The sequence below is a fragment of the Ambystoma mexicanum genome, chromosome 10 (genome assembly GCF_040938575.1).
Source record: "Ambystoma mexicanum isolate Mex_15411 chromosome 10, UKY_AmexF1_1, whole genome shotgun sequence".
In the NCBI taxonomy this organism is placed as follows: Eukaryota; Metazoa; Chordata; class Amphibia; order Caudata; family Ambystomatidae; genus Ambystoma; species Ambystoma mexicanum.
The window spans coordinates 692,517,342-692,532,274 of record NC_090932.1 but is presented as its reverse complement, the minus strand read 5'-3'; the positions used below and the strand labels follow the sequence as shown (position 1 = coordinate 692,532,274).

Here is a 14,933-nt window from a genome sequence, read left to right as displayed (position 1 = left end):
ATGGGGGGTGTCGCCGTCACTGCGGTCGGGGCCACCGGCGCAATGGGCATCCTCGTCTGGATCTCCGATACCAGCGTATGCAGTGCCGAAAGGATGTCCACAGAGGTCTCTAGGAGGTACCTGAGGTGGGGGAGGCAGCTGAGGTGCAGGCGGAATAGACAGCTGAGGCACCGGCTGGGAGCCCAGGCCATCATCGCCTTGCTGCTCTTCCTCGACGGTGTCCTTGCTGTCGGCACGCTCGTCGTAGGGCCTGCTTCCTACGTATCCCTCCTGATGGATGGTTTGCAGACCGGTGAGCTCCGCAGAGGAGATATCTGTACCCTGGAGAGCCACCGCCCCCTCTACCCCCTTTTTTGTTTCCAACGTGAAGGTCTCCAGGAGATGACTGGCATCTTCTTCTACGGGGTCTTCTCTATTGGCCGGAACGCAGCCTCCCTCCTGGGACACACTGGCCTTAGGGGTTGGGCACTGCAAGGCCGTCTCGGCGGCCTTCGCCAGAGACGCTGCCACCCCCTCGCAGGAAGGCTGGGCCTTCGGTGGGTGCACCTGGGCCTTCACGGTCAGGGCCGGAGCCTTGTCCTGCTTGGCCTTTTCCTTAGGGGGAGGGTCCGAGCCCTGCTCCCCCTTGGACTTCTCCAGTAGGACGGAATTGGGCCTCTCCTTGAGTTTGCCCGGATGGTCCGACTTCCTCTTGGCCGAAGATCCCGAGCATTGACTGGTAACGGGGCTGGAGACGTCGAACGAGCCCGGTGGCAGTAGACTCGGGGTGCTTAGCCTTCTGTTGGAAACACGTGGGAGGGGCACCCTCAAAGAACTTAGAAGCCTGCTCAGCCTTCTTGGAACCTGGAGAGGCATGCTGCTGGGACCCACCTAGAGCAGGGGCCTTGGCCTGCAGACACTTGTTCAGCCGCCTGTGCCGATCCTTCATCGTGCGAGGGACTATCTCCTAGCAAAACGCATATTCCTCCTCTTTGTGCGCCGGGTACAGCCAGTAGAGGCCCTCGTAATGCTTTGCGTCCGAAAAGACATTCCACAAGCTGCAGCTGGAGAAAATCCTGAACACAGGAGTTGAATCCTTTTCCTCCAACATGGTCCACGCAGCGCAAGCCTGAGTATCTTTTCGAAGACTCCACGAAGAAACTGGACGAAACCCACCTTTGACGGGCGCTGAAAAATACGAAAACTGGTCCCCGTTAATCGGAAGTTTGATCGATGGAGCACAAGGCCTGATTGACCAAAAAATTGAGCAAATTGTATACATTTTTTTAAAAAAAACACAGTAAAAGCTCGAGAGCTAAACACGGGGACTCCCAACACTTGAACGTGCAGTAAAAATCTGAAGATTGCTGCCAGAGGTGGGGCTTAGGTAGAGGGAAGTCATTGGCTAGGGGTAGTATGGACCAGAGTTTAGTGACTGGTTATTAGAAGAAAGACAGTTCAGAAATAAAACTGATTTTCTCTTTACCGAGGATTGCCAGCCTGACAACAGTGAATATTCATGAGCATGTGAATCCATGCCATACCCCATGTAGGAGAATATCACCTGCTCAATTATTTTTTCTAGTGTGTTTTTGTTCCTATAATGTAGTGTTTTTATACTTTGTCTATGCAGAATAATTGTATATTTCACCATGTGGATTCATTATGGACACTTTGTTATGCAAGATTGGATGCAGTAACCCTGTGGGAGACTACACCAGCCTTGACCTCTTGGTACTATGTAACCCACCTATTGGTATAGGTCTGTACTACACAAATTGGTAGAGTGACTGAGCAGCCAGACGTCTCTCAAGAGGGGTAAATGTTCGCTTTAGAGAATTAACACCGATATTCACAATTACAGGTATCCAAATAACACTTACACAAGGTTTTCTAGTAAAATAATTATCAGTCATTTTTAAATAAGCCTTCTTTATAAAAGGACAATATGTAACCATAAAAATACACTTGCTCAGATTTCAGATAAGCAAGTGGATACCCTTTTGGAATGCCTCACACACACTTCCTACATCCTGAGGGGATTTCATTTACTAGGACAATGTTTGGCCTTAATATCACTTTTTACACTTGACGCAATTCTGAGGTTGTGGAAAAGGAAAAGCTTAGTGAAGGAAAAAGGTTAACAAGTTCTCGGAGCAAGATCCTTCCCGGCAATACAAGTTAAACTTATGTACCACCTATGAGGTACAGTTAGAATCAAAGTCAATGGGTTCGAGAGTCTGCAGGGAGCCAGGACAGCCAAAGTCAATTTGAGCAATGTCTATGGAACTGAGGCACTTTAGACGGCACAAAAGTCTTACAAGGTTTAGAGAGTTTGTAATAAAAATAATCACTGTTGGGCCACAAGCTATAAGGCTTGTGAAGGGCAGAGCTCGAATCAACTGCAAAAAGTAGCTGCTACAAGTCTCCAGTGAGAACAAGCAAGCTACAGACCAAAGAGGTAAGTATCCCTTAGCCAAGACAGTACCTTAGGTTTGAAGAGGGTCAAGCTAGCTTCTGTTCTGGTTGCAGTCTTTCAGATCTTATGTTCCTGGGCCTCAGTTGTGGTGACAAAAGGGAGGTAGTCTGGAGGACTCCTGCACTGCAGTTTGAAAGTCGGCGGTAGCTACGGGCTCTTCTCAATTCAGCGGCACTTTGCGGTTTCAGCTACCGTAAAATAGCACTGACACGGTTGTTGGAGACTTGATGGCCTTCCCTTGCTTCTGGAGTCCAGCACTCTGGTGAGGTGACTCTGGCTTGGGACGTCCTGCTTCAGGATGGTCCTCAGGATCTTTCTGGAGCTCTGGTCTGGCTTAAAGAAGATACACTTTATTCAAGTTTTCCTGACCCCTGGCACTCGGTTCCAGCAGCAGCAAAGAAGTAGAGCCAGAAGGGAGAGGTTTTCCAGCAGAGTTGGTCTTGGGGTCAGTTGGTCCCACCAACCCAAGGGAAAGGTCGTCAGTTCGAGGCTGCTCTCGTCGATACGTAATTGGAGCTTCAGCACTGCAGCAGGGTTTCACCATTCAGTTCAACGGTGCAGCAAGCTTCTCTTCCAGTTTCCTTCGTCGGTTGTTTCTTCCAGTGGTCGACTCTGCCTTCTGTTCAAGAGAGCTCGCCTTTTATGCAGGTTTCTCCCATTCATGCACAGCCTAGCTGTCACTCACACAGCAGTGCGGCAGTCCTGCAAGGACAGCCAGCCAATCAAGACTGGGTGCATTCAGGTAACCAAGGAGACTAAGGACAGGGAGTTTCGGGGCCCCCCCCCCAAACCCCCCCGCTTCCTCCCCTGCTAGACACACTGGAGCCAGAGGCGGGTTTCAGCATTAAAGCCCACCAAAGGCAAAAAACAGACCAAAAGGTTAAACCTGTTTTGACACGCAGAGTAAAACCCAAGAACGGCCTCACAAGCAAGAAATGGTGAAAAAAGAAGACCAGGGCCATTTTGACAAAATGGGCATCCATGGGTTCAATACTGCAGTTGAGGATTCAGGTAAAAACTGACAATGGTAGGAACATTAAACCACTGCCACAGCCATTAATTGTAGTGAGGGTAACAACAAATGTTACATGAGTAAGTAGAAAAAGGGGCTAAGTAACCCCCCCACAGTACTTCCACATAAGATGGAGTTTACTGGATCTACATAGGAAAAACAGGTAATTAAAGTCAATTTCAATGTCAGGTCAGGTCAGGTCAAACAAGTTTATTCGGAAATAAGAAAATTTCCATTAAACGACAGAAAAAAGAAATATAATTTACACAATTCCAATAATACAAAAGCACCAATTGAATAAAAAACGGATAGAAATGGATACCGAGTATTACAAAACACAATCAGCATCAATAATCATAACTTACACTTGCTTGCCAATCAAGAGGGCAATGTTTTAAAAATTGTACATTATAATCAAGCATAAAACAAAACTCAACCACTTTTCCCCCAACATAATTCATTATTAAAATTGGTGGCGCTAACTACCCCCATCTTGTAGATTCAATAGATTCTTTCTAAAATGCATCGCTCTTTTTAAGAAAGACAACAGGGCCCAGGATGTAAAAACTGACTCAGCCCTCAGAAGAAACTCGAGTGCTGCCTTATGTAGACGGATCTCCGTTTTCTTAAGCGCGGGGACCAAGGTCACTCTGCGTATACCCGCATATCCTATACAAAAAAACAATAGGTGCGAAAGGTCCTCGCGCTTGTAACCACAGACTGGACAGCCGGCATCACTAGGAAAACTTTTCCAGTTGCATGTATTTCCCTGTAGCCGGAGGCAGTCAAAGCGGGCCCTCGTGATCAACCACCTTTCTGATTTAAAAATGCTCCTAGTCAGATAAGGTTGAATTCCGAAGAGATTACTAATACTAGAGTGAAAAGAATCAGATTTCTGGGTATATCCCAGAAGAATTTTCCTCCTAACTACGATTTCGCTCAGTTTAACCTTATAAGCTGCCCCCTCTGGCTTAGTAATTAGAGATTCGGGCGGGAACAAGGCACTAAGGTTGACTTCCCCCAATTTTGCTGACACATAGGCTAACCATGGGATTTTTTTCCAGCCTGATGTGCACAACACTGTACGTAAGATGAAATGGCAATTTCAATGTACTACTCTTGGGAACAGTAGTTTACCCAAGAGAATGTATTTAAACCTTATGCAAAATCCAAAGGACCTCTGTGACACTGCACTGAAGGTGCTGTGCGTCACAATACAAAAAGGTAGATGCCTATGGAGTTTGTCAGACTCCAAAACCAATGAAACAGAGGCCAAATCAGATCAATAATACATTAGTGAGAAAAAGGTCTCACTCGCTCCAGGATAAAAATTCAAAGTCCTAAAGTCCAGGCAAAAGAGCTGGGGTCTCGAAGGTTGAAAGGAATTAGAATGAGAATTCTCCCCAACACCATTGAACCCCTCTCTCCGCTTATGAAACTAAGCCTTGACATTTCTTAATGTGTACGTTGATTGGGTTTGGCTAACCTCTCAGTTCTGCTGTTCAATGGAACTAGTGTGGCCTCCTAAAATCTGTCCAGCAGGCCAGATTTGAGAAACCCACCATAACAGGCAGCCAGTCCATGTGCCTGCCACTTCTCCCAAACCATGTTTGAGCAGGGCACACATTCCTCAGAGAGAAACCCCCGACCTATCCACCTCAGAAGGTTCTGCGATTACCAAGATCTAACACGAATGCATCTTGCGGTTATAACTCAGATTTCTGGCATTTAATCACATTTATGAACTGGCAACATTTTCCACTAAACCAATGGTATATAATTAGGCTAAAAGAAAACAAAAACACACATGCCCTTACTTTGTTTCATTAGTTGAACAGCTAGAGACGGGCAATTGGAACACATCAAAGAGAACATGCGCACCACCATGATGAACATCCCAGAACTCAAGATCGGAGGAGTCACTACCAGAAGTTGCTGAATGTTGGTGAGCAAATCCTTGGACGCAACTTGCTGCAGCAAATTCTAGAAATACAATCAAGAAATAATTTTTTAAAAAAAACATTTAATAGTAGTTCACTTAGTTTGCACATTTCACAATATAATGCAAAATAATGCAGTGCTCAATGTTACAGTATTTTGGGTTTTTTCAGAACCTACTATATTGAGGGATCCTGAGAAGCCAATTTTAAACAAGCAACCAAAACAGTTTACAGTTAGGTTCTAGACCAAACCCTTGATGGTAACATACTGGAGTAGTCGGGCTTAGATTCAGGGGGGAAAGAGCTTTGTGTTAGTACAGTGTTAGGCAAGAATTGATGTAGTAACCCTGTGGGAGACTGCGCAACACTGGTCCTCTTGGTATTAGGTAACCCATCTTTTGGTATAGGCCTGTACTAGACAAGTTGGTAGTGTGACTGAGCAGCCGGGCTCATCTCAAGAGTGGTAAATGTGAACTGTTGAGCTGTAGCAATGAAATCTACAAATACAAGACGTTTTTACATAAGCATTCTTTAAAAAGGGCAATCTATGTAACAAATACACTTTGAAATATTTTTCCAGAATCACAACAAAACTAGTAGATCCTCTTTAGAGATGTTTTTGTACACACTTCCTACACCCTGAGGTGACTTCACTAACTAGGACAGTAATGGCATTTATCATTAGTACACTTTGTAGATTCTGGGGTTTGTAGAAAGGAAAGGTTAATGGTAGGAAAAAGGTTAAACAGGTTCTCAGAGCATGTGAACACTTAATGAAGTCAAGAAAAAAACAACCTTTCCCAGCAATAACATTTAAAACCAAGTTATCACCAATGAGGGACAGTAAATATCAAAGTCAAATGGGTTAGAAGAGTCTGCAGGGAGCCAGGACAGCCAAAGTCAATTGCAGCACAGTCTGTGGAGCGGAGGTACTTCTTAGGTAAATTCTTGCATAAAGTTAGAGTTTGTTGAAGAAAAATCACTGTAGTGTCACAAGAGGTTACACTTGTGAAAGTTCGAGCTGAGATCAACTCTAGAAATGCAGCTACTTCAAGTCTCAACTGAGAAGAGCAAGCTACAGATAATGAGATAAGGACCCCAAAGTCAGAACAGTACCTTTGGTTAGAAGAAGAGGGTCCAGCAGGCTCCTGTCTCGTTGCAGTGATGCAGATCCTGTGTTCCTGGGCCTCAGTCATGGGGACAAGAGGGAGGCCGTCCGAGGACTCCTGCGGCAGCAATTTGATGGTCAGCGGAAGCTACAGCTTTTCAGATCAGCGGCACTTTGCGGTTTCAGCGCTCGGTAAGCAGTACCACAGTATCTTGGACACCGGTTGGGCTTCCTGTGCTCCTTGAGTCCTGCACTCTGGGGAGGTGACTTGAGGTTGGGTCATCCTACTTTGGGGGGCTCCTCGGGAGACTCCTGGAGCTTTTGGGCAGCTTACATACATTGCACTAGACTACAGATTTCTCGGCGCCTAGCACTCGGGGAGCAGCAAAGAAGTACAGCCAGTTGGGGAATGTCTTTCAGCAACGTACATCTCAGGGTTAGTTGGCCCCACTAACCCAAGGGAAGAAGTCGTCCCTTCCGGAGCTTCTATTGTCGATTAGAAAAAGGCGTTTCAGCACACTGGATTCTCCCACCAGCCAAAAGAAGGAAGCACACTGTTCTCAACATCCCAGTCGACTTTAAGACAGAGGTTCTGGACTTGGCCAATAATGATTGCATTATCAGTCCTCCAATTACAGATTATTTACCTCCGACAATAGTGATGAACCTGATGGAGTCATCACTGAATTGCTGGAGGTGACCTCCACCCATGTGGCCAGGTTACAGCAGCCACTACCTGATCCTGACCTTAGTGGTGGCTGTATGAGGGAGGATCACATGGTCGGCGGAGATGTCATGGCTTCATCGGGTGAGACACCTCATTTCCTCTTGAAAATAACTCCCACCCCCCCCCCATCCAATTCCCTTGTTGCCTATTTTTATGTATCCACCCCTTCTCCCATGAAGAACAGGGAAATCCCCCTATTCAATTCTACCCATCTTTCATTCAGAACTCATTCATCATTTTCGACTAAAGAATATTATAAGCATTCCAAATCACTTTTCATAAATGGAATTCCTTTCCTAGAAGGACAGATACTGGAACGAGCAAGGGGGAATCGAGCAGCGCAGTGCGCTGGAAGAAACAAATCCAGCGAGCGCACTAGTGTTTATGTATTTATACCAGCACCCGGGAACTCTAAAAAGGTACTTGAAGCAAAGAATAGTCTGACTGCAGCCGGAAGGAGAGAGCAAAGTCTCAGAGTAAGACAAAATAAAAGGAGAGTACTGAGTAGCATAGACAGGAGGCTTGGCAGCGAAGAGGGCAGAGTCTGCTGCAAAGCGAAGGTGAGGAAGTACTGGGCGCTCAGAGGTGATCACAAGCAGCCCTTTGCCTACCAGCACCCAGAGCAGACATGAAGAGAAGCAGCAACAGCGGGAAAAAAACAGAAGGAAGCGGTCGGGAGAGAAAAGCTAATGGAGAGGTTTCTCAAGTTGACCACAGAGCCGTGCAACCTGGACAACAAATATCGGTGAGTTTTCCCAGAGGCAGTTCCAACCCCGGGGCGGAACAGCGGCCATACCAAATGAGAAAATTATGCGCACGAAACCAATAGGGAAAGAACTTAATGTAAGGGACTTTAAATTGCAAATGAAACCCATACAAGACAAAATTATTTTGTGCAAAAGCAAAAGGAATTCAAAATGGATAGTACATCCGAAGGACACTGTACAAGACAAAGTGTACATACCACCTTTGGAAAAGGGCAGAGAACCCGTTTAACTACATATGTGGAAAGACAAGAAGTCCTGTGACAAGAGTATACCAGCCAGTCAGAAGTGTGTGAGAATCAGAAGCCCTGGCAGGAGATGTTAGGGGAGTTTTCCTAAAGTCCCACATGGGGGTAAGACTTTAGTAAGCTATCCCAGTGGTTTATAGATCCCCAAACTCTTAGTATAACTCTGTACTACTCAGTCTGTATTACCCATTGACCTAGGTAGAGTGGCAGAGCAGTCAGGCTGATCTTAAGATGATGATGTGAGATGTAGGTAAGGTCACTGAACCTAGCTAGTAATGCACAAAGAAACACATACATTTATATTAAAATATAGATCATATTCACAAGTCACTGTTAAATACTTGGCACAATAAACCAACACACACAAGTATACTTTACAATACTTTCAAAAGACCACTCCTTAGTTGGTAGTTGATGAACGTGCACAATTGTTACAGGAGTTTGACAGGTCTACCGTACTATCGGTAATAACGCACACCCACAAAGTAATACAGTAATTGTATTTAGACAGCATACACATATAAGAGTGATTTTTGGGAAGGAAAACAGTTGGTTAGTGTTATCTTAACAGAGTTTCAGGTTCTAGAGGTGGTTTCCCTGCAAAGTGCAAAACGCAACCCTAGCTTAATGGCAGTTGAGAGGCTTAAAGTCTTGAAAAGCAGCACACAAAAAAATAGTTTCTGTGGATACTTTCTAGTCTCTAGGAAAGATGGTGGGACAAAGACTGATATGTAAAATGATATTTCCTGTCTCTGAAAGGTACAGCAAGCTAAAACGTGGTTGTAGACCCTCCCGAGAGGGCAGAGAGTGCATTTCTACACCCGAAGTTACCCAGGGTAATCCAGACGTGGACCCTTTGCTCACTGCACTTAAGCACAGCTTCTCCTCAGGGATTAGGCCAGACTAGCCTAAAAAACATGCGTGGGTTGCTGTTGGTACTCTTGTTCAGCTGAGAATTGCCTAGCATTTCGCTGCTTGATTGCCGTTGTGGGTGGGACAAAGATTGATTTGCAAATTGAGATTTCATCTCTGTAAAAGGTACAGAGCTAAAAATTATAATTTGCTCACCGTAGTGACTAACGTACTCTTAGTCCATAGTCCTCTTTACTCCATACTATATGGGCGTCCCTTCTAAGGGACGGGAGACGGAACCTTTTTTCACCAGAAAAAAAGCCTTCCTTTTTAAATTTAAAAGGTGCGCAGGGGTGCAGCCCAGGAAGCATGCGCTGGCCTGACTCCGCCGCCCCATTGACGCGTCGACAATAGATTTAACATTGCCTGACACCATTATTATTAGGGGGGCTAGGGGGTTGGTGGGACGTATGGAGGAAAGGGGACTATGGACTAAGAGTACTTTAGTCACTACGGTGAGTAATGTATAATTACTCTTACGTCCCATCCCCTTTCTTCCATACTGTATGGGCGATTACAACTGATTGTAGCCCCAGGGTGGAGAGGAGACCCTCCTTAAGCAAATAGGTTCAAGAGAACCGCCTGTCCGAAAGTTGCATCAGATCTAGAGCCGGCATCCAAACATTAATGCTTGCAGAAAGCAGAGGGAGAGGCCCATGTGGCCGCCCTGCTTCTAGCTTGCCAAGGGACATGGCGCTGGAATGCGATGGCCGTTGCCTTGGCAGAGACTGCATGGGCATGCATGTTGGCCGGGAGCGGCTTCTGCTGGCCCTAGTACGCTTCTTTGATGGCAGAGACCATCCAGCGGGATATGAAAGCCTTAGATGCCCGATAGCCTGGTCTTGAGCCTCCGAGAGTGACAAATGGCGTCTGTTTTGGTCCAGTCCAAGTAGAATATCAGGGCACGCCCGACATTCAGGCATTGCAGCACTCTGTGCTTCGTCCTTGGGATCTGGGAAAAAACAGAGGAAGGACTATTTCCTCGTTCAAGTGGAAAGCAGACGCAACCTTGGGCAGAAATGCCGCGTGCGTCCGCAGGACTACCGTGTGAAAAGTAGTATACGGTTCAGAGGTGACCAGCGCCTGTATTTCGCCGACTCTACGAGCTGAAGTAATGGAGACTAGTAAGGCCATCTTTTGATGGTGACCAGCCTGATCCCCTTGGAGTCTGCCCAGTGTCAGAATCTGGTCAATTTGCTTTTGTACTGGGCCCTGGTAGCTTTGCTCCTGGTGCTTAGTATGATCTCCAGATTGGCCTGTGAGAGGCTAAGGTGCTCAAGCCTTACCTGCTCAGGTACCATGCTGTGAGGGCTAGCGTACCTGCACTGACTCTTTCCCCCCCCCCTGCTATGCCAGAGGATGTGCCGGGCACATCGGGAAGTGAATCGGGGGCACTTCCGAGAGGCTGAGCAGCTCCGAAAACCATGGCCTGACCGGCCACCATGGAGCTATTAGGATGAGGAGTTGGCGCGACTCCTTGATTTTGCAAATTACCCTGTGAATCAGGGGAGTGGGCAGAAAGGCGTAGGCTTTCATGCCGGTCCACTGGAGGTGAAATGCATCACCCAGAGAGCCAGGGCCTGACCTTGCCAGGATGCAAACTGGGGGACACTTCTTGTTGTGCCACGTGAAGATCTGAACAAGGTCATTTAGATGCCACTCGCAATTGTCCGCTCCCAGTCTGCTGAGGCTGTCCGCTTCCAGGGTGGATTCCCCCAGGAGGTGGACTGCCGTGAGGTAAATGTCATTTTTCAGGGCCCACTCCCACATGCTGATCGCCTGTCTGCACAGAGAAGGGGATCTGGTGGCTCTCTGCTTGTTGACGTAGTACATGCTCGTCGAGTTGTCCATCTGGATGAGGATAACTTTGCCCCTGAGAAGTGGGAGGAATGCCCTGAGCGCCAGCATGATGGCGTTCAGCTCTAGCCAATTGATGTGGTATTCCTGTCTAGTCCAGGTGCCGTGGACCGAGAGATCATCCAGGGTGGCTCCTCAGCCCTCGAGCGAGGAGTCCGTGGTGATGGTGGCCTGAGGAGTGGGCGGCCGGAAAGGCTTGCCCCTTTGCAGGTGGCAGTCTCTGGACCACCATGTGAGGTCCGGGTGCAGACAGAGGAAAGTTGATCATCTCAGATTGAGAGCCCCGCTCCTGGTTTCATGAGGCCATGAAGTGCAGCTCAATCCTACTCATCCTTAGCCTTGTGTGCGAAACGGCTAATAGGACCGCTGCCAGAAGACCCAGGAGATGTTGGTATCACCAAGCCGAGGTAACTTCTCTGGTGAGGCAGTGGGTGGTGGCCCTCTTGATTGCCGAGATTTTGTCCTCCGAAGGGAAGACCTTCTCGGAGCACGTGTCCCAGATAAGGCCCAAGAATGTTACATTCTGCGTGGGCTGCAGCTGCGACTTATTGAGATTGAGCGAGAAGCCCAGATCATGCAGTGTGTTCATAAGGATATGGGAAGAGTGGTGAACCGCTTCCGGAGATGTAGCCCTGACGAACCAGTCGTCTAGGTATGGGTAGATGTGGAGACCCTGTGCTCGTGAGTAGGGCCGCCACTGCATTCATGATTATGGTAAAGACCCTGCGGGCAGAGTTGAGGCCAAAAGGGAGGACCTTGTATTGGAAATGGTAGCCCATGATCCTGAACCGTAGGAAAGAACGATGGGGCTGCCAAATCGGGACGTGTAGGTACGCGTCCTTCAGTTCCAGGGAGCACATCCAGTCTCCCTTGCCAATGTCTCCGCTATAAAAGCTGGCATAACCATCTTGAATTTTTGCAGGGGTAAGGAGAGGTTGAGGGTGGAAAGGTCCAGCACAACTCTCAGGCCCGCCTGGTTCTTCTTCTGAATGGCAAAAATCCTGGAGTAAAAGCCAAAGCCTGGCTGGGACTTCCTCCACTGCCTGGCTCTCTACAGGCAACCGGATCTCCGCCAAAAGAGTTGCTGTCCCAACCTGTGGGAGTGGAGGAGGAAGGAGAGGCTGGGATAGGAAGGCGGTACCCCGTGGATACTACGGATAGGATCCAGGTGTCCGCGAAATTCTGGCGCCAGAAACGTGCATGGAGAGCAAGCCCTCCCCCCTACCCCCACCCCCTGCAAAAACGTGGACCCGAAGGGGCGTGTCATGCCTTCTTTCCCTCTGAGGCTGTCGCTGAGGGGGACTGGAAAAAGCCCTTAAACCCCCCCTCCCCTACCACCCCTTTTTGTTGCTTGCGCCGGTTTTGAGACAGCATGCGGTCTGGCTGGTCCTGGAAGCCACTGAACCCTCCTTATGTACGGCCCTTTCTGAGCGCTGCTGAGATTTAGTGTATGATTTGGAAGTGGTCTTTGTAAGGATGGATAAAGACCTAGCTGTTTGTGAGCTGTTTTTCTTCTTGTCCAGCTCTCGTCCATAGAGGAGTGGAAGAGGGCCCCCGTCGACCCCCCTCCAAGGGTAGATCTAGGATGCGTTCCTGGACATCCGGGTTGAATTTTGTTGCCCGGAGCCAGGCTGTCATCCTCATGTCCGTGACAATACAGATGGCACGGCCCGAGGAATCAATATGGGCCACTGGATTCCATGAGGTCATGCGCCACCATCTTGGCCTCGGCTAGCCCCGCCTTAAAGCGTGATTGGCTATGGGTGGGGAGTTCCGGGAGGAAGGCCACAATTTACCGCCATAATCTTTGGTTGGCGGCAGCCAGCATGCCATCGGCGTTGGCTTGACGTAGATGCAAAGAGGCGTTGGAATAGAGTTTCTTGCCATACACCTCCAAGATCTTCTCCTCCTCCTTGCCTAGCAGCGCCGCAGAGAAAGAGGCTGAGGAAGGCTGGGGTTTGGGTTTATAGTGATGCTGCAGCGATCACCGAGGAGTGTGGCTGAGGATGGGACAACAACAAGAGTGTATTCCCCCCCCCCCCCCCTCCATCTGCCTGTACTTGGCGTCCAGGCATCGATTCACCGGCTGGACTGAGTGGGGTTTGATCCAACCCTTCTTGGCCAGGGAGAGTACATCGGTCTGCTAAGGAATCCCCGATTTGGCAGAGGGGCGTCGTTTGAGGACTTCGTTTGAGGACTTCTGCCAGAACCCCCTCTGCCGGCTGCTCGAGTTGGAGTAGGCCCAGGTACACCGTCAGACCAGCAAGACGTTTGTGGAAGGCCCTGGTTGAGGAAGGTGTGTCCGGATCCTGGTCCTCATCCGTATCCTGCAGACCTGGAGTATCCTGTGGGGGAGGAGGAGTAGATGGCGCCAGAGGCTGGGGTACAGGGACCGCGGCCGGAGGCTGCAGAGTTGCTGTGGGGCCGGAGGAGGCAGCTTCACCGGGGGCTGGAGGCTCGATGGAGGCATCTGTGGTGGGAATGACTTGCCTGATGCCATCCTTGAGGATAACGCCAATCCAAAGTGACTTCATGAGGCCGAGGAATCTCTTGAAAGAAAACCTCCTCACTGACTGAAGTGGTGGTAGGGGGTGCTGATGGGATAACAGGGGGATGTTGAGGCCGCTGCAAACCCAGTCCATACGGATGCAAAGGAAAGTTGCCTTGCGTATAACAGGGGAAGACTGTAGGCCACATACCTGGTTGAGGCCAGTCCCACCTTAACACTTGTTCTCCGCTGAATTCATGGAATGGCGGACTAGAGCCTCTGGCGCAGCAGCAATTTTGGCGAGCTGCCTGCCTCGTGCCTGCAACGTGTTACTTAGACCGCTGGGCCCATCCTCCTCCAAGACTTGCTTGTGGATCACAAGGCCTACCCTGCTCCTCGAGCCTAGGCCCGGTACGTGTGGAACCCTCGAACCGGGGGTTGGTAGAGCTGCGTTTAGGCGCCCCCTCAGAATAATTTCCGGTATTCGGGTGTAGCCCCTCGGCCATGGTGCCGGTACAAGGGCGGAGCCCCTTGGGTGAAGACCCGGTAAAAGAAGGTTCCGGTCCCTCAACACGGTCACCGAAGGCCGGTAGCTGCATCAGCCTCGGTGCATGCGCTGGTATAAGGACCTAACGGGTCCCTCCCACACGAGAGAGTCCCTGGGAAGCAGTCTCCCTTGAGGGGTGCGATTGGGAACATCAGCCCAACCTTGGGACTGGCTCGATGTTTCATAAAGTTCTTGAGGTCCTCTGGAGGAGACTTCTGGAAGAGCTCCGTCCACCTTGCTAGTCTGTCCTTCAGCGCTTTCAAGGACAGTGAGCCACATGCTGAACAAGCTTGCCAACCGTGGTCTGGGCCAAGGCAACGTAGGCAGAGGGCGTGGGGGTCTGAAGTTGGGAAAAGCCCATTGCAGGATGGACACCTGCTGAACCCTGTGGAAGTCTACATGTGCCAGGGAGGAGCGTGAAGCCGGAGGACCGAGCACCTAAATGACAAAAAAAAGACAGAAAGAAAGAAGACAAGAGAAGAAGTATCCGCGTGTGGAATTACATGGCCGAAGCCAAACCCAGGAGTGCTGGTGAATTCGGCCCGGTCGACGCGGAAAAGGGGACTGGGGTGTGGCGCCGTAGGGCGGAGTCAGGGCAGCGCATGCTCCCTGGGCCGCACCCAAGCGCACATCTAAATTTAAAAGGGAAAGAAGGTTTTTTCTGGTGAAAAAGGTTCTGTATCCCGTCCCTTGGAAGGGGCGCCCATACAGTATGGAGGAAAGGGGAAGGGACGTAAGAGTAAGTCGTTGTAGACCCTCCTGAGTAGGCACCTTCCCATAGAACAGGTGATTTGGCAGTGTTTGTTCTCAGTAAAGGAGCTCCCAGACCTTTTGTGCATTTCTAGGAAAGAAGAAACAAGATGACTTAACCA

The 14,933-nt window shown here is 49.1% G+C and overlaps 1 protein-coding gene across 8 annotated transcripts in view; it reads right to left on the bottom strand.

Moving 5' to 3' along the window:
- TRIP12 (thyroid hormone receptor interactor 12) overlaps positions 1-14,933 on the bottom strand; it is a 2,051,777-nt gene that overhangs the window by 1,364,993 nt on the left and 671,851 nt on the right. For all 8 annotated transcript variants that reach the window (XM_069618297.1, XM_069618300.1, XM_069618299.1 and 5 more), the window contains one exon: positions 5,288-5,453. In XM_069618297.1, coding sequence (XP_069474398.1) covers positions 5,288-5,453 — 166 coding nt within the window. The remainder of the gene's footprint in view (positions 1-5,287; positions 5,454-14,933) is intronic.